The 19,240-nt window shown below is 33.4% G+C and overlaps 1 protein-coding gene and 1 pseudogene across 1 annotated transcript; both read left to right on the top strand.

Annotated features, from left to right (window-relative positions):
- Positions 1-2,944: 2,944 nt before the first annotated feature.
- Positions 2,945-5,174, top strand: LOC142527414 (peroxidase N1-like; annotated as a pseudogene).
- A 4,801-nt stretch (positions 5,175-9,975) lies between these two features.
- Positions 9,976-11,467, top strand: LOC142526850 (peroxidase N1-like). The gene is made up of 3 exons (XM_075631479.1): positions 9,976-10,416; positions 10,547-10,709; positions 10,919-11,467. Exons 1-3 carry the CDS (start codon positions 10,024-10,026, stop codon positions 11,338-11,340), a joined length of 978 nt encoding a protein of 325 aa, XP_075487594.1. The 5' UTR covers positions 9,976-10,023; the 3' UTR covers positions 11,341-11,467.
- The last annotated feature ends 7,773 nt before the right edge of the window (positions 11,468-19,240 follow it).

Here is a 19,240-nt window from a genome sequence, read left to right as displayed (position 1 = left end):
TTCATGAATGAACACAAATAAGATATATGTTTCACAAAATACGACCCGTGAGACCGTCTAACACAAATTTTTGTCTTTTTATTTTTGAGAAAACATAATAATATGTTTTGAGAAATTGTTGTCAGCGGAATTCAACAGTTACACTAAAAAGTTATAGTTGTTTCAAAATAAAATTATCTCAATTATTGTTACGATCGATTGGTAGGAGTAGATTTGAGCATTCGGGTTGGGTAATCAATAGATAACGTTATAAATGTAATTAAAATAACATTGTTATATTTTAGTTGATGATACAAATATACTACTATTTTCATCTTTTAGTTTAAGTATATTATAATTAATAAAAAGATAAAATTAATTTAATAAAAAAAATTATAATATTTTTTAAAAAACCTGATAACACCAGAACCCTAATAACCCCATCATTTTTTAAAACATTGTTTTAAGATTTTAAATTCTGGGTTTTTTTTTTTTTAAAAAAAAAGGAGACTACAAATTCCTAAATATTTTTATGAGTGCGAAAAATAAGTCATCGTCAGATCGAACTTTCTCTAAAGCTTGAGAGTTGGTAAATATTGTAATAAATTCACACAAGAGAGCGCTCTAGTATATATAGTCATGACTAGTGTTTTAAAAGGTGTGATCGTCTAAGCGATGGACGGTTGCTCATCGTTTCCATTTATAGAATCGTTTAGGCGGTCATCTAATTTAATATATAGATATTTTAGTTTTTAAAATATTAATTTTTTTAAAAAAGATCGTTCTACGCATTTTTCAATTAATTTGTATCGAATACGGATAAATAATATGTCATTGATAGAGTTTGAATATGACATGGAGGAATTATTGGAGAAATATGTAAATTAACAAGAAGAATTATATATTTAGATTAAAAAAAACCGTCTAGACAACGCTCAGGTGCTAGGCGGTGGGTGACCGTCCGTCTACCGTTTTTTAGAACATTGGTTATAAGTTCAAATATTAGGATTGAAGTGTCGCTACACACACATCATAAAAAAATCTGCATTTATTGGTATCACATCATCAGCACGTCAAAAAAAGAAGAATAAAATCTAATAATTATGAGACGCAGATAGCAGCTATCAAGGTATCATTAACCTAATTTGATCAAGCAATTTATTAACCCTATGAGAGTAAAAGTCGAAGACAAATATCTAAATTAAATAATGCACCTACGTGGTATTCTTGATCTAAAGTGCAAAATGGGCATGAAATTGAAATAATCATTGAAAGAATAAGACGTATAATTTAATAATAATACAGAATTTTCTTTTATTTAAATAATAAAGCAATTTGACTTTGTTTCAAAGATAATTTGACCTTTGATTCTAAAATGGCGTGCCGACAACTGTGATTCAGTCACCATATAATTGGTAGAAGCGCATACTGTTTTGGATGTTTTATTTATCCAATCAACTTTAAGCATATATTTTATAATAGTTTTATCTTATTCTAAGTTCTCATCTTTAAAACAAGATTGTGGGTACGACACACATTTGAAATCCCTACCAACCACAAAACAGATCTTCTTGTTAACAGTACGTGTCGACTCGATTTATATAATCGTAGTGAAAACTAATATTTTTAGCATAAAAATAATATTTTTTACTCAAATCAACATATATTAGATAATATTTCTTCAGATCATGACTAACAAAATATTATATTTTCGTAATGAAAATAATAATTTGGACATAATAAAAAAATAATTTTTTATTCAAAACAATATATATTGTAAAATAATTATTCATAATATAAATAACAAAAAAAATAATATTTTGCAGTGAAAAATTACTTTCGACATAAAATTAATAATTCTCATGAGTCGGGTCGGAGATCTGTCTCACCAAGTTGACTTGTAAAACGGTAGTTTTTGTGATGATTTAGCCAATATTTTGAAAACCTGATCGGACCTCTGATTCGACCGGAACCAGTCACGGATTTGGTACGAAACATACTAAAAAACTATTTTAGCCATCAAACTGGTCAAACCGGAGAAGAACTGGTCCGGGAGGTTATGAACAAGAAAATCGGTTCAACTGGTTTTCGATTTTTTATTTTTTTGAAATATTCATTTTTATTTTATTTTTAAAAACGTAATTTAATATTTGGTTATATATTACATGATCATTTAAAATTTGAACTTCCATAAAATATAATTTTAGTAGTATTAGAGTTTATTTGATGTATTTTTTTTGTTTTTCCTTTTAAAAAATATAACTACAATCGATATTTTGAATATATGTATATAATTATTCAGTTTTTAAAATTTGTTTTTTAGGTTTTAAAATTTAAAATACATTGTTCATTATATTATATCAATTTTTTATATAATACATTACATTTACAATATATATAAATATATATACACGCATATGAATTTATATAACCGTTCTAAAACATTTGGATATAAAAAATTAAATAACTTAAAGTTTATGAATGCACGTTAATTTTTCTGAAATTTAAAGTGTAATCCATTAGTTTCTATACTAAATTCACTTGTATAGTTGACTGAAAAAAGCAACAAAAATTTCCATTTCAGAAATTTCATGTCATTCTTAGATCCAGATTGTCGTAAAGATAACATCTCATTAACCGAGCTAAAATTAATTAAAAGCAATTAAGCGCAAGATTAAGGCAAAGAAGTGAAGTTTAGCCCCTAAGTTTGTTCCAAGAATGCTGCCTTTGGTTACTCATACTTTCTCAATTATTGTTTTCGCTTACCATTCTGCATACCTATACCATGTGCATGCAATCTCACTTATAAATACTCCCATCCGATTTCATTTCTCCACAAAATCAACAACTTTCAACACTTAAACATACAAAATCATTCTAAAATTTTATTTTACAAGTGCTATTTTTTAATACGATAATGGCAATTATTTTCTTGAATCAAACAGTACTTATTAGCATTTTCAATATGCTGTTTTTGGTGTTGATCACCTCATTTGTGGACTTGTCATACGGCCAAGGCACACAAGTCGGGTTCTACTCGAGCTCGTGCCCTCGTGTCGAATCCATAGTCCAATCCACAGTGAGTTCGCATTTTAATGCTAATCCTGCAATTGCACCGGGTTTGCTTAGAATGCATTTTCATTACTGTTTTGTTCGAGGCTGCGACGCCTCCATACTTATTGCCGGGCTGAACACTGAGAGAACGGCTCCGCAAACAGTTTGCAGGGAGGGTTCGAAGTGATAGACGATGCGAAGACACAGCTGGAGGCTGCGTGCCCAGGCGTCGTATCATGTGCGGACATTCTTGCTCTAGCAATTCGTGACTCGGTCGTGCTTGTAAGTCTTATCAATTATTTTACATTTTGTATTATTTATATGTTTTAATTCAATCTTAATGCAATATTATATTATTCCCGTTTGATTTTAATTTGTGACACATGCATATGAAACAGGCTGGTGGGGCGAGATGGGCTGTGCCGAAAGGGCGGAGAGATGGTCGGATTTCTGCGGCGAATGAGGCTTCCAATTTGCCTCGTTTTAGAGACTCCATTGCAGCGCAATTTCCAGCAACTAGTAATATTCAGTATCAATGTAAAATTTTCAGCAAAAGCTAGAAATTCCAGCAACAGCTAATATTTCAGAAACTGGTATTTTTCCAGCAGATAGAATCCAGCAGCAGAAGAGTTCAGTAGTGCGAGATTCCAGCAGACAGCTACTGATTCTGATTATGACTTGTAACTGAAGTATTTAACATGGAATAAAGGTTGTTAATGGCGCATCATGACATATTATGACCATTAATTGGGAGGCTAACAGTTAGAATTTTGCATATAAATAGCACCCTCAAAGTTCTGAAATGTTGTTACACAAATCTTGAATTATCACTTGAAATTCGAGCTAAGAGAGTGCATTTTCGAGCAGTAAAATCCAGTAACGAAAACAAGCAGATTTCAGACTTCAACCGAAACTCCTAGCAAATTACTGTAAGTGGGCTTATGTATAAATATCTTGAAATCAGTTTGATAATTTCTGTTTTGAAGCAAAGTATATGTATTTTTGATTCCTGATTTTTGAAGCACTGAAACCTAGTGAGCTAATGGTAGGAATATATATTCTGAAACATTCCTGATTCCTGATTCCTGATTTCTGGCATCACCCCTTAGAGGAAAGAACATATAAGTGACTGATATCAGTTTAGCCATGAAATTCATGAACGTGCTCAGTGTTTTCTTGTTAAGATTTTGTATTCTGATTTCTGTTCTGAAACCTGGGATTCCTGAATACTGATTCCTGTTCTGAAAGTAAGATCTTCTGTATATTATTTGTATTACTGTTTCTGTTGAAAATGGTTTTGAAAACCGGGAGTTATTCCCGCCCCCGCTTACTGAGTGACGACCATATAACTCACTCATCAAACCCATCTGAGATAAGAACGAGGAAGAAAGGTTAGAAGAAGAAGAGCATAATCAGTTTTGGGGCTGGTGAAGAAGACTATTGTTTTTCAGTTCTAAGTTATGTTTCCAATGTATATGTTAAGACATTGTTATGTCTGATTTTATAATTCCGCTATAAAACATTAGTATTTGATTTTGTATCAGACAATGAAACATTCGGTATTATGAATACAAAGACTGGTTTCTGAATTTTGTACTTTTGAGGCTTATTGTTTTTGAATGTAAACATTGAGAGCAACGCCGGTGTCGTCCAACCCCGTCCCCGAGGCGTGACATATATTATTAAAAATATTAAACTAACATCATGATCCTATATTTTTTAAATTAGGAGCACACACCATCGGCACCTCCGCTTGCAGGTTCTTCCGCAACAGGCTATATAACTTCAATTCCACTGGCAGTCCCGACCCAACAATCTCTTCAGTCCCTTTGCCCCGAAAACGGAGACACTTCGAGGAGGGTGGGGCTCGACAATGGCAGCGAAAACCAGTTCGATAGCTCGTTTTTAACGAACCTGAGGGAGGGCCGAGGAGTTACTGAAACTGATCAGAAATTATGGAGCGATGATTCAACCCGACCAATCGTGCAAAGTTATTTGGAAATCAGAGGGCTGGCAGGATTGTCATTCAGCGTGGAATTTGGAAGCGCCATGGTGAAAATAGGCAACATTGAAGTTGTGACAGGTACCAATGGTGAAATACGTGCAGAGCAACACGTACAGTTTGCTCTGCCATTAATTAAGATTAATGATTTTTAAAGTACTGTGTAAAACTAATTAACATGCAATAGATTTAATTTTTGTTATTATTTATATTAATCATGTCATTCCCTCCCTAATTAGTCTTGGTGTGGCAGCTTACCTAACTTTGTCATAGTTTCATTGGATGCTATAAGTTAAATATTATACATAATTGTTTTATCCGACGTTTGAAAAATCATAAATAATTATGTTACCCATTGTATATCGTTCATTTATTATACATCGGTGTCATCATATTCTAATTAGCCTATAAGAATTTAATAAAAGATCGAAGATTTATATTATATGTATGTTTAGAGTTACACAAAATGGTTACACAACACTCAATGTTGCATATAACATTTCTCAAGAACCGAAGTCTAATATAGTAGGTTTCTTGTGAGACGGTCTTACAAGTTTTTTTCTGTAAGCTGGGTCAGTCCTATCTATATTCACAATAAAAAATAATACGTACTCTTAACATAAAAAGTAATACTTTTTCATGGATGATCCAAATAAAATATTCGTCTCATAAAATACGACATGTGAGACCGTCTCACACAGATTTTTGCTGGCCTAATAAAGCATTATAGCTAACAAAGACATCGCGAATTGCAAAAATTCTGGAGTTATTGATAGGGCAAAACAAAATTTGGATCACATTAATATAAATACCATATAATTTTTTTTATATATAAGACAAAACAAGATCAAGGGAGGAGATAATGCTGCTCCAACAATCCCACAGCAGAATCCTATCCTTATCCCTAGCCGCATAATCCAGCCTCGTCACGGCATTGAACAGATCAGCATACAATTTTCTGAGCCGCGGCCTCTCCTTGGCGGGTTTACCCTGGATGATCGTATACAAATCCTGCTTCAAGTACGATGAACTCTTCCTTAGTGCCTTCTGAGCTTCCACCCAAGATTCCGCCATTAGCAAATCCTTCACTTTTAGTAGGCTCTGGGTGTGGATTGGTATGCTGTTTTCTGCTTCTTCAAGTGTCTGGTCCGGGACTGCGAATCTCAATTCCAGAGCGGTGGCGGATTTTATCGGTATCGTGGATGTTGGTGTTGTGATTAGTATGTTGAGTAAGAGTGATCTTCTGGTGGCGGCGGTGACGGCGGCGGTGGGGTGGGCATTTCTTGGGGTTGGAGACTTTGGTTTTGGAGGGTAAGAGAGTTTCTGAAACAATGATGCGAGTGACGCCATGGTTGGTGCAAATATTGGATAAGAAAATCTGATGTCGTAATTAAGGCATATGATTTTTAGAGTCATTAATCGACGGAAAAGTTATAAAAATTGGTGTAACTTCCTCCTCTAATTATTCGAAAATTGATATTTACTCGCGTAATGTGCTAATATGGCGTCGGATATTGTTGTTATGTCATATGTCAACACTGATATTTAATGTAGAAAAAACTAATTTATTGTATTAAAATCAAATTTTGAAAAATTAAATAACAAACACTAAAACAAATTTAAAATTTTCCCTTATAATGTACCGTTTATTGGCTTGTTAATAATTATATATATATATATATATATATATATATATATATATATGTATAGAGAAAGTCATCCTATATTGGATAAAGGTCGAATTTTTTGCTTATGGAATAGCAAACACTAGAATGAACATTGAATAAAGACATAATATACTTATTTTGTATTATATTATAGAGTAGGTCTCTTGTGAGACGATCTCAGAATCTTTATCTGTGAAACGGGTCAACTCTAACGATATTCACAATAAAAAATAATATTTTAGAATAAAAAGTTATATTTTTTCATGGATGACTCAAATAAGATATATGTCTCACAAAATACGACCATGAGATCGTCTCACACAAATTTTTGCTCAAACACTAAGTGGCCAAATCTCTAAAATTTATAACTTAATTAATCAAGATTTGACTAAAGAAATATTTACCACCACATCAAAACAGAAAATATAATGCGAATGAAAAACATAATAATAATAAATTAAATTTGGATTTAAAATCCAAAAGATAACATGTATAAGCATAAATAAAATTTTCGATAAAATAAGCCACAACCAAATAAAACATAATATATCAAAAATAAAATATTTTTCCACTGCGCTGAATGGAAATGTGTGAAAATTATAAAGTTGTCAATAAAAAATTAATTGATTTATTTGTTTTTTTTTTTTTTTCAATTTATGGGCTTTTGACTTGCAAATGTTTTTAGTTGAGAGTGGGGTTAGTGGATTTCTAACCCTTCACCACTCCCATTATTAAGTTATTTGGTGTACTCCGTAACAAATATTCGAAAAAGGTTTCTAACGGTTTACAATATTATGATATCGGGAAAATATTTTTTTTGGTTAATTTGCGTTGGAAGGTTCTGATACATTAATTTTCAATTTTTGACTATATTGATCTAATCGAACTGAAGTTGTATGAGAAACAAAGATCATCAAAAATATTTCCGGCTTCCTCAACTTATGCTTCATGACGATGATATGTTAGCAAGAACTCAACCGTTCAGATTATAAGATTGTCATGTAATATTAGTTTTTTTTTTTAACTAATCATATCCAACTAAATTTTTAGATAGCGTTTGGTTTGCTCCTTTTTATAATGTGCATTACTACTTGCTAAGTTGACTTGATCAATGCATCCACTTTTGAATTTTCCCAAAAAAAATAAAAATCATTGTTCCAGAAAGGCGCGTTTTAGATAACGCGTTTCTACCAAATTTTTCCGAATGCGACACAAGGCAGCGTCAGACGTAACCCGACGAGTCAACCCATTTATATATGCTACTGTAAAATTATATATTCAATAATTTATATATATAAAAAAATGAAATACATAATTGGTATAGGGGAAATTAAACTTTGCCAATATATCATCATCATAGATATATTCAATTCATCTTGAATTCTAATTTTATCTTAGTCGAACTTGAGTCCAAATTAATTCATTTTCGATCGAAAAAGTTATTAAAGTATGTATCCATAATTCATTTATAGCATGAGTAGCATGCATTATCCGAATAGAATTAATTTGTTATGCCATAAGTAAATAAGGAATTCTGTTTCCTTAATACATGTTTAGTTTGGAATTTAATCACTGGAAATTAGCAGTCTTGTCCCTACACACACACGTTGAAATTAAGCCAAATGATGGTTATGCAAATAAGTCAATTAAAATTTCCAAATAGTGATAAATTATTAATGTGTGTATATATATATATATATGATAAATAAATTATTAATGTGTGTGTGTGTGTGTGTGTGTATATATGTATATATGTATGTATGTATATGTATATATGTATGTATGTATATGTGTGTGTGTTTGCGCAAAATACCTTATCAAATAATTTAAAAGATAAGGTAACAAAATTTTAGATCAATGTATTCATATATCTGCTACCTCCTTCAAGTTCTAAAACATTATTATATAGCAATTATAAACATTACGTTAAATTTTTTTTCCTTTTTTAATTAGGGAAATTTTGTTATAATCGGATTTTGAACCCGAGATCTCAATAAAACTTTGAGTCTTAGTGATAATGAGCTATAACCAATCTGTTTTTGTAATTTTAAATTAGGTACAAGCTAAGATCAAACTAAATTATAAACATAAATATATATATATAACTGTAACAATATGAAGGAGTTAATGTATTTGACAGATGATGTGATCCGGGTAAATCAGATGAGCAAAGTCGGGGTAATCTACCATATGATGATATAAGTGTTGTGTTTAGGAAAGTGAGCAAGGAATACAACTTGTGATGAAGTTATTTCTCTGTAATATGGCTTCAACTGTAACTTGCAGACAATGAAATGAACTCGTGAATGGGCGCCGGAGGAGTATCTGGCATAGCCACTCTGATGCTTAAATCAGTAGGTGAAGAAGAGTAAAATGGCTGTATATGTGGTGATATACGTGAGTGTTTGAGAGTTCAAAATTCCAGAATCCGTAAATGAGAAGTATATCTGCTATTTATAGGAGGAAATCCCATTACTACTTTGTTTTCAGTGCTCACCTACTAAGTATGGTAAGACGACTCTGCCCATACCCTACTTCTGATGACTTCTCTGACACGCCAAACACATGTTGCTCTGACAGAAATGATTGTCAAGCATAAGCTAGCCCATACTGATACACTCGAGTGTGTTGCACTTCTCGATGTAGACCAGGTGAGATTTCCCGGGAGCTTGCACGAGAGCTCGGGCTTCTGATTGTCCGGGAATAAAATATCTCGAGCATCCCCATTTTCGGTTGCTAAAGAAAGTAGTCTTTATACAGACTTTGATTTGGGGGTATCATCAACAGATATTATAATAATTATTGGGAAATAATAACTATTTATGTTGGAAGAGCAAGAAACTATTTTATTTTCATGGCACACTCGTCCATCAAGTTCTTAAATTGATTAATCCTTGCAAATTAAATTTAGCAATATTTAGAAGTTTATCTTTTTTACCTCTCGTGTAAAATTTGGTGCAAATTCGTAATGACACCGAAAGTAGTTGAATGAATCTATTAATTACTTTCTGATTAGGTGAAAGGCCACCATGCAAAACATGCAAAATAATGTATACACAAAAAGACTTATATTTTTCAAATTTGGTCTCTTTAATTGGAAATTGCATCGCACCTCATCATCCAATATAACCCTTTGAATTTTAGTCACAAAAAATAAAATTCCAACAAATCGGCTTTGTACTCATGCTAGATCCAGCTCATATTATTATCTATTTCGCCACCTATAAATATCCCCCACATCCCCTTTCTCTTCACACACAAGTTCATCAAGAAGATTATAAAAAAATATACACTTTCTTGATCCATATATATATAAACACAATGAGAATTCAACTAAATCAAACACTTGCTGCTGCATTCTTTGTTCTGTTCGCGACCTCCGCGTTCGGTCAGGGGACGCGTGTAGGGTTCTATTTAAGCTCATGCCCTCGGGTGGAATCTATAGTTCAGTCGACCGTAAGGTCGCACTTTAATGCTAACCCTACTATTGCGCCGGGGTTGCTTAGAATGCACTTTCATGACTGTTTTGTCCAAGGTTGCGATGCTTCTATACTTATTGCTGGAGATGACACTGAGAGAACTGCCCCGCCTAACAGTTTGTTGAGAGGATATGAAGTGATAGACGATGCAAAGACGCAGCTGGAGGCGGCGTGCCCTGGCGTTGTTTCATGCGCTGATATTCTTGCTCTTGCTGCACGGGACTCAGTTGTGCTGGTATGATGTTAACGCAGTTTAATGACTTCTTGCTAATATATTCAGTGTTCTTTCTCAAATATATGTCATATCTAGCCATATGTCCAAAATCATGAATTCACTATATATTGTTTGCTAATTGTTGCTGCAGGCTGGTGGGGTGGGGTGGCCTGTGCCAACAGGACGGAGAGACGGGCGGGTTTCATTGGCGAGTGATACTTCTAATCTCCCTGGTTTTACTGACTCCGTTGATGTGCAAGTGCAGAAGTTTCAAGCAAAAGGGCTCAATACTCAGGATCTTGTCACCCTTGTTGGTAAGTATTAATGCTGAAGTTGAAAGATATTACACTGAAACTACGTAAATACATGGTGGTGGTTAATTTTAGTTAGATGTAATGAAAGTCAAGCTTCAATCACACGTTAATTATTGCAATTTTTAACTTTGACTTGTTGTGCATGCATGTCCAAATTTATTTACTTATAATTTCGACTAAATATACTAACCTTTTTGAAAATTATGCAGGAGGCCACACCATCGGCACCTCCGCTTGCCAGTTTTTCAGCTACAGGCTGTACAACTACAATTCCACCGGTGGTCCCGATCCATCGATCGACCCCGCATTTCTCCCGACTCTTCAGTCTCTTTGCCCTCAAAACGGGGACGGCTCAACCCGTGTCGGACTCGACAACAGCAGCCAAAACCGGTTCGACAACTCGTTTTTCGCCAATCTCAGGAGCGGCCGAGGAATTCTTGAATCGGATCAAAAGTTATGGACCGATGGATCGACTCAGAGTTTCGTGCAACGTTATTTGGGAATAAGGGGTTTGCTTGGATTGACATTCAGTTTGGAATTTGGGAGATCCATGGTGAAGATGAGTAATATCGAAGTCAAGACCGGGAGTACTGACGGCGAAATTCGTAGAGTTTGCTCAGCAGTCAATTGATCAAATCAAGTGTAGTTTGAGAGTTTACTTTATGTAAAATTTAGTTTATATTATATAGTTTATTGTGCTTGGTTAATGAATTGGCTGTGAAATAATTATACAATGATTACAAATTGAATAAAGTCAAAATTTAGTTACCTTGAACTCATGACTATACGTACAATTCTCACCACACACAGGGAATTTTAAGTCATTCAAGTAATTTTTTAAAAAATGGATTTCATTGAAAGATACAATTAAAGTTAACATCCCCAAGACTATTTGAATCTTATATATATATATATTTATATATATAGTTGATCTTTGAAACATCCAATGGACTGACTGCATAGAATGTCACGATCAGAATCTGCAAAATTCGTAAAGCGTAGAAAACATGTCAGATATTACAATCCCATGTTGTAGAAGTCGAATTATTACATGAATCTTAATTAGTTTTTTGGATATAAATTTATACGGATTTAGAGGTGCAACATCGTCAAATCGAACTTTACTAGCATTCTACTTGATCTCTATAGAATAATAAAAAAACATACATATTATTCCAACTTGATCAGCTTGACATAAATTCAATAAACTTGATTTTTTGAAAGGAGAAATAAATTTCTTTGGTATATTAACTTATCTTGAGTTTCATATTCCATTAAGCAACTTGTTAAACTTTGATCTTTGTGTAATAATTTTAATTTCCAACTATTTTGGTCAATTGTTAATTTAAAGCAGGACACATCAGTATTTTCTGGCTCCATATAGTATTTTTCGATAACACATTAGTACTCTGACTATTAAAGTTTTGATATGAAATTATCACAACAATTTTTTTTCCCTCATTTTACTCCTATGTTTGTTTCATACATAGACTTCAGCACAATAGCATATTTAGTAATCCATTTGGGTCGTCACTCTTTCCCACCCCCACCATCTGATCCTCATTCTCCACCAGAAGAAAACTTCTAATTTGAATGTGATAGGTTCTTAATAGTTTGTATTTTTATTATCATATGTCTCATTGTTACCACTTTCAACGTGCTTAATTGACACATTGTTGTGTGATTTTATTTTAGGATGAAGTTTTCTGTTCATGCGATAAATCTGGGCTAAAAATGGTGATTTTATATCACAATAAAGTTGCCGATATGATCTTAGTGGAAAACTTAAACAGAAAAATTCAGAAGTGGTTTTTGGATAAGGCGTGATCACGCCTTGTGACTACTCCTCAAATGGCTAAGGAGAATCAAGGGATTTTCATATCAAAAAATAAATACAAGATAGAGTTTTTGTCCATAAAAACTCAATATTCTAGTAGATGTTTCCTAATATCTTTTAGATTTTAAAATGGCAATATATGATTTTTGTAACAAATAAAATCTTCAAAGAAAAATTAAGAAAAGGTCAAACATACCTCACGTACATGGGATTTCCTTATCTTTGGGATTTTGCCTACACTATTCACGTTCAACAAGAGGCGGCACAATCAATTTTCTCCCCAACCTCTCCAACAAAAACTCACGTGAAGAACAAGGAGAAAAGGGCTCAAGGATTTTCTTTCCAATTTTCTAGTCTGGTTTAAGAGTTGTTTTTACTCTTTAATTTATCATTGTGAGGTATTCGTTCTTAAATTCAATATTCTTTTTATTCCAAGTATTTTTCGATTTATGATTTAATTATATGAATATTGTATATTGATTAATCTGACAATTTAATTTGATATAGGATTTTCTACTGCTAACCATGAATTCAGTGATCCGTAATTGTCATGAATGATTGATACACGAGTAGCATAGATTAGATGTGTTGTGCTATCATAATATATTTAATCTAAATAAATCAACGAAACTCGATATATCAATTGCAGCTATCTCGGTTATTAGATTTTAGGATTAACTGTTTTCACAAAACGAAAATGCTATCTTTAATTAATATGGAACGCTATCGTGCCCAGTTGGTTATTGATAAGTTTTGACGGGATGTTGGGTTCGGTCAATTAATTTAGGAAAACACAAGAATTTTAGCGGCTATCCCTATAATTCTAAGGTTAATTGCTTGGAACAACTTGAATAAATTATTTGTTTTCCGATGAACAGTGATATAATTAAATAGTAGAATTCCCTTGAATCAGATAATTCTCGTATTAAATTCTTCACTTTATGCTAGTTGATTAATTATCATTTAAATTTATTGTTTTCTTTTCTTGGATAAATTTAGTTTAGAATTTTATTAAATTCATATTCCAAAATCCCCCCTTTATTTGCATTTTACTCGAAAGGAATTATCCCATGTTCTCTGTGGATTCGACCATACTCACCATTACACTAGTTTTATTTAAAGAGTAAGAATTTAAGTTTGGTGGCACAACGACAGCACACCAAATTTTGGCGCCGTTGCCGGGGAACGGTGCAAAGTTAGTTTTTTTTTCGAGTTTTGTTTTTGTTTTTTTAATGCTTTGTTCTTCTCTTACAGGTTATTCATCAAGAGAAGAAGAATTTTAGAATTTTTTGTTGTGAAATATTTCGAGATGTTTCATCGCCAAGTATTCACAAGTTTTGCCCAAAACGGAGAGCCATTCTACGCAGCATGAGAGAGATTCAATAATTTAACAACAACATTCAGGAATCATGATTTTTCTAACTATGTTCTTATTCGACTTTTCCTTAAAGGTTTGGATGCAGTTACACGAAGATGGTTATTTAATGGAGCACTGACAACTGGTAGTCCACTACTTAGTTGACAAGAAGGCAGTGTGATATATTTGTTAAATGATATGACCGACTTTGACTACGATCAGTATTGGGATCCTTCGCTTCAAAGTTGGAACCACCAATACTCTCCAGAAGTTAGCCACTCTGATTTTACAGACCAACCTTTCGAGCATATGAGGGATATAGTCTTGAATTAATCATAAGTCGACTGAATGATATGGTAAACAAGTGTGTGGCATTGAATGAGGAAACTGTTGAGCCTCAATCTGAAGAAGTTTTGGAAGAAATATCAAACGAAGATGAGGCACCAATGGAGTTGAGAGATGAACAAGCTTCTGAGACTATCGATTTGAGCTCATCGATAATATCATCAAATATACATATAGGAGATCCTTGTCTTTCTCATTGTCGATTTCAACATATTTTGTTCTTCAAGAGCCAACGATGATACGCTAATCTCATGCCTATTATTTAAAGTCACGTTTTGTTGAGGAGACGAGCTTATATTACATACATCAAGCCAAATTTGAAGGCACATGGAACCAAGACCCATATATGGTGTCATATGACACGTACTTTGGGCGTCCGTCGTTCTTTGAATGAGTGCTTTTGAGGGTCAAGCCGACGACTAAAAATCAAGTGCTTTTGGGAGGCAACCCAAATTTTTTTTTTCTTATTATTTTTATTTTTTTTCAAATAATACAATTTTTATTACTTTTGTGCAGAAGATGTCTTCTAACAAGGCGTGATCACGCCTTATAAAAATATCACTTCTGCTAAAAAAAATTGCCCTATATGCAGTAGATGTTTTCTAACAAGGCGTGATCACGCCTTGTGAGAAAACATCTTTTGATTTTGAAAAAAAAAACAGAATTTTTGTTTGTTTTATCCAACCCTATTTGTTCTCAACTCCTTTCACATCTTCTCTCGTAGGCTTCGTCAACACCGCCACAGCAATAGAAAGCTTTGCTCCACGATGCCCAACAATTTTCAGGGGAGTTTTCTAACTTCTTTTGCGTTTTTATTGTCTACGTTGTGCATTTAATTTTTGTGTCATTGAGGACATTGCCACATATAGGTGTAGGAGGGGGTACATTGTGAGAACCTGAAATTCCAGCAGTAGCAGTAGCAGTAGCAGTAGCAGCAGCTAGCAAATTTCAGCAGAAGCTAAAAATTCCAGCAGAAGCTAATATTTCAGAAGCTGGTATTTTTCCAGCAGATTGGAATCCAGCAACACGAAATCTCAGCAGACAGTTACTAATTCAGACCATAGCTTGTAACTGAAGCATTTAACACGAAATAAAGATTGTTAATGTCAGATTATGGCCTTAATTGAGAGGCTAAAAGTCAGAATTTCACCTATAACTATCACCCTCAAACCTCTGGATTGGTTTACCAAAAATCTGGAGTTATCCCTTGAAATTAGAGCTAAGAGAGTACATTTTCGAAGCTGTAAAATCCAGTAGCAAGGCAAGCAGATTTCCAGACTTCAACCGAAATTCTTTAAGCAAATTACTGTAAGTGGGCTTATGTATAAATATCTTGAAACCCGTTTGATACTTCTGTTTCTAAGTTCAGTTTCGATATGTTTGATTTCTGATATATGATTTTGAAGCACTGAAACTCCCTAGTGAACTAATGGTAGGAATATATATTCTGAACATTTCTGAATTCTGATTCTGATTCTGGCCTCACCCCTTAGAGGAGAGAACATATAGGGGACTGATATCAGTTTAGCCATGAAATTCACTAACGTGCTCAGTGCTTACTAATTCTGATTTCTGTTCTGAAACCTATGATATCTGAATTCTGATTTCTGTTCTGAAAAAATGAGTTTCTGTGTATTATTGTATTACTGTTTTTGTTGAAAATGGTTTCGAAAACTGGGAGTTATTCCCGCCCCTGCTTACTGAGTGACAACCATATCACTCACCCACTAAACCCATCTCAGATAAGAACGAGGAAGAAATATTGGAGGAGAAAGAGCAGATCCAGTTCTGGGGCTGGTGAAGAAGATTATTGTTTTCAGTTTATGTTATGTTATGTTAATTCCGCTGTATCTGTTAAGGCAATGTTATGTCTGGTTTTACATTTCCGCTGTAAAACATCAGTATCCGAGTTGTAACAGACAATTGATTTATTTCGTATTATGAATAAAATATTGATTTCTGAATGTACTCTGAGGCTTGTTGTTGTCGAATGTAAATTTGAGAACAACGCCTGTGTCAACCAACCCCCGTCCCGGGGCGTGACATACATAGCTTTATTTCTAGTTTCAATTTCTATTTTTTCTATTTTTTTGCATATTTATTCGAAAAAAAAAATATTTATGAAAATTAAAAAAAAAAGGAAAGAAGAGTACGACAGAGTGAAGTTGTTTGATTCATAAAGCATTTAATGTTTATTTGTTATCTCTCTCATTTGAATCTTGAATGCCTCTGATGCGAGTCTACGAAAAAAAATGATGTTTTCTTTGTATGCAACTAATTTTGCATTCTTACTGCTACATTTATGGGTAGTTGCTCTTGAGGATGTGTTGAAATGACAAGTGTATGAGGTCTAACACACATACCATTTTTCTTTGGTGAGCTTTGAGCCTATGAGCAAACATTATATCATGCTACATTTTATTTGATTGTGTGTTGGTCATGCAATGTTGATTTTTCTAGAACTTGCATTGTTATACATGTCTTTGTTGACACCTCGTGATGGATTAGATGCATAAACAAAGTAAAGGGCATTAGGTTCAAACCGTTTTCTTTCGCATCATCTGTGTCGTTCTTTTGAGCCCACCCTGATTCATTATCCCTAGTGAGCCAAGTTCGAGCCTGAGCCTATTCGTTGGAAAATAACCACATTACAAGCCATGATAAATCCCTTTTGTTGGTTATTCCTCTATTTGAACCTTGAATTGGAGAATCATACAAACTTTTCGCATTTAGCATCGCTTTGAGCCAAGAAAGTGCAAATTGTTAAGATCGAGTGATTCATGCTCGAAGTCGTTGTCTCAAAAAAAAAAAGGTTCTTATGCAAAAAAAAAAGGGAAAAAAAATATATGAAAAAAGAGGAGTGAGAAGGAAAATAAGAGCAACGAAGAAGAAAAAAATGTTCTTGGATGTTATAATGAGATTGAAGATGTTATTGTTAGCTGGACGCAATTGTCTTTGTGGAAAGTCTGTATGTGTTCTTCAGTTCAATAAACCGTTGTACTTCTTTCCTACCTTACCTCTAGCCACAGTACAACCCATTTATAGTCCTTGTTTGTGCGTTTTAATCCATTCACTTGGTGGATGATGTGATATATTTGCAAGTTTATGTTAAAAAAATTTCAGTGTTTTGACATGAGAGCTACTTGATACATACCTAGACACTTACGAGTGAAATGAGCGAATCATGTGAGAAGTGTTTGGACCCTATGCATTTTTATTTCTACACATTCGGATGGAATCAATTGCTCATGATGTTGGTAGTCAGATGCTCAACAATTAAATTTCTTTGGTGCATGAAAAAAATATTTTACGGACAAGTAAATGAAGCAGAAAGAGGATAATGAGTTGAGATAATGAATTGAACTCTTTTATGCTTGAGGACAAGCATGGTTTAGGTGTGGGAGATTTGATAGGCTCTTAATAGTTAGTATTTTTGTTATCATATCTCTCATTGTTACCACTTTCAACGTGCTTAATTGACACATTTTTGTGTGATTTTATTGTAGGATGAAGTTTTCTGTTCATGCGATAAATTTGGGCTAAAAAAGGTGATTTTATATCACAATTAAAGTTGCCGATATGATCTTGTTGGAAAACTAAAACAGAAAATTTCAGAGTGGTTTTTGGATAAGACGTGATCACGCCTTGTGAGTACTCCTCAGATTCCTAAGAAGAATCAAGGAATTTTCATATCAAGAAATAATTACAAGATAGAGTTTTTTTCCATAAAAACTCATTATTCTAGTAGATGTTTCCTAATATCTTTTAGATTTTGAAATGGCAAGATATGATTTTTGTAACAAATAAAATCTTCAAAGAAAAATTAAGAAAATGTCAAACATACCTCACGTACATGAGCTTTCCTTATCTTTGGAATTTTACCTACACTATTTACTATCAACAAGAGGCGGCACAATCAATTCTCTCCCCAACCTCTCCAACAAAAACTCACTTGAAGAACAAGAAGAAAAGGGCTCAAGGATTTTCTCTCCAATTTACTAGTCCGGTTTAAGGGTTGTTTTTACTGTTTAATTTATCATTGTGAGGTATTCGTTCTTAAATTCAATATACTTTTTATTCCAATTATTTGTCGATTTAAGATTTAATTATTGAATATTGTATATCGATTAATCTGACAATTTAATTCGATATAGGATTTTCTACTGCTAACCATGAATTCAGTGATCCGTAATTGTCATGAATGATTGATACACGAGTAGCATAGATTAGATGTGTTGTGCTATCAATTGCAGCTATCTCGGTTGTTAGATTTTAGGATTAACTGTTTTCACAAAACAAAAATGCTATCTTTAATTAATATGGAACGCTATCGTGCCCAGTTGGTTATTGATAAGTTTTGACGGGATGCTGGGTTCGGTCAATTAATTTAGGAAAACACAAGAATTTTAGCGGCTATCCCTATAATTCTAAGGTTAATTGCTTGGAACAGCTTGAATAAATTATTTGTTTTCCGATGAACAGTGATATAATTAAATAGTAAAACTCCCTTGAATCAGATAATTCTCGTATTAAATTATTCACTTTATGCTAGTTGATTAATTATCATATAAATTTATTGTTTTCCTTTCTTGAATAAATTTAGTTTAGTATTTTAATAAATTCATATTCCAAAATCCCCCCTTTATTTGCATTTTACTCGAAAGGAAATATCCCCCATTCCCTGTGGATTCGACCCTGCTCACACTAGTTTTATTTAAAGAGTAGAAATTTAAGTTTGGTGGCACAACGACAGCACCCGAATGATTGAATTTGAACAATTTATCCCCATTCAAAAATTCAAAGTTTCAGTTTTCGAAGCCCATCAATAAAACTCCTACATCATTTTGAGGAAATCGGGCATCTTCTGGTGTTGCTGCTTTGAAAACATCCCCCTTCGATTCTTCTTTCTCCTCCAAAATTCGCTTTCTCCATGAGGTAACTAAATTTTTTTCCTCCGTTAGATTTTATGGCTGGAGCAGTGCTTTGAAGTTT

Source organism: Primulina tabacum, chromosome 15 (assembly GCF_025594145.1).
Source record: "Primulina tabacum isolate GXHZ01 chromosome 15, ASM2559414v2, whole genome shotgun sequence".
Taxonomy (NCBI): Eukaryota; Viridiplantae; Streptophyta; class Magnoliopsida; order Lamiales; family Gesneriaceae; genus Primulina; species Primulina tabacum.
The sequence above is the reverse complement of the archived record's forward strand: the minus strand, read 5'-3'. Positions and strand labels throughout refer to the sequence as shown.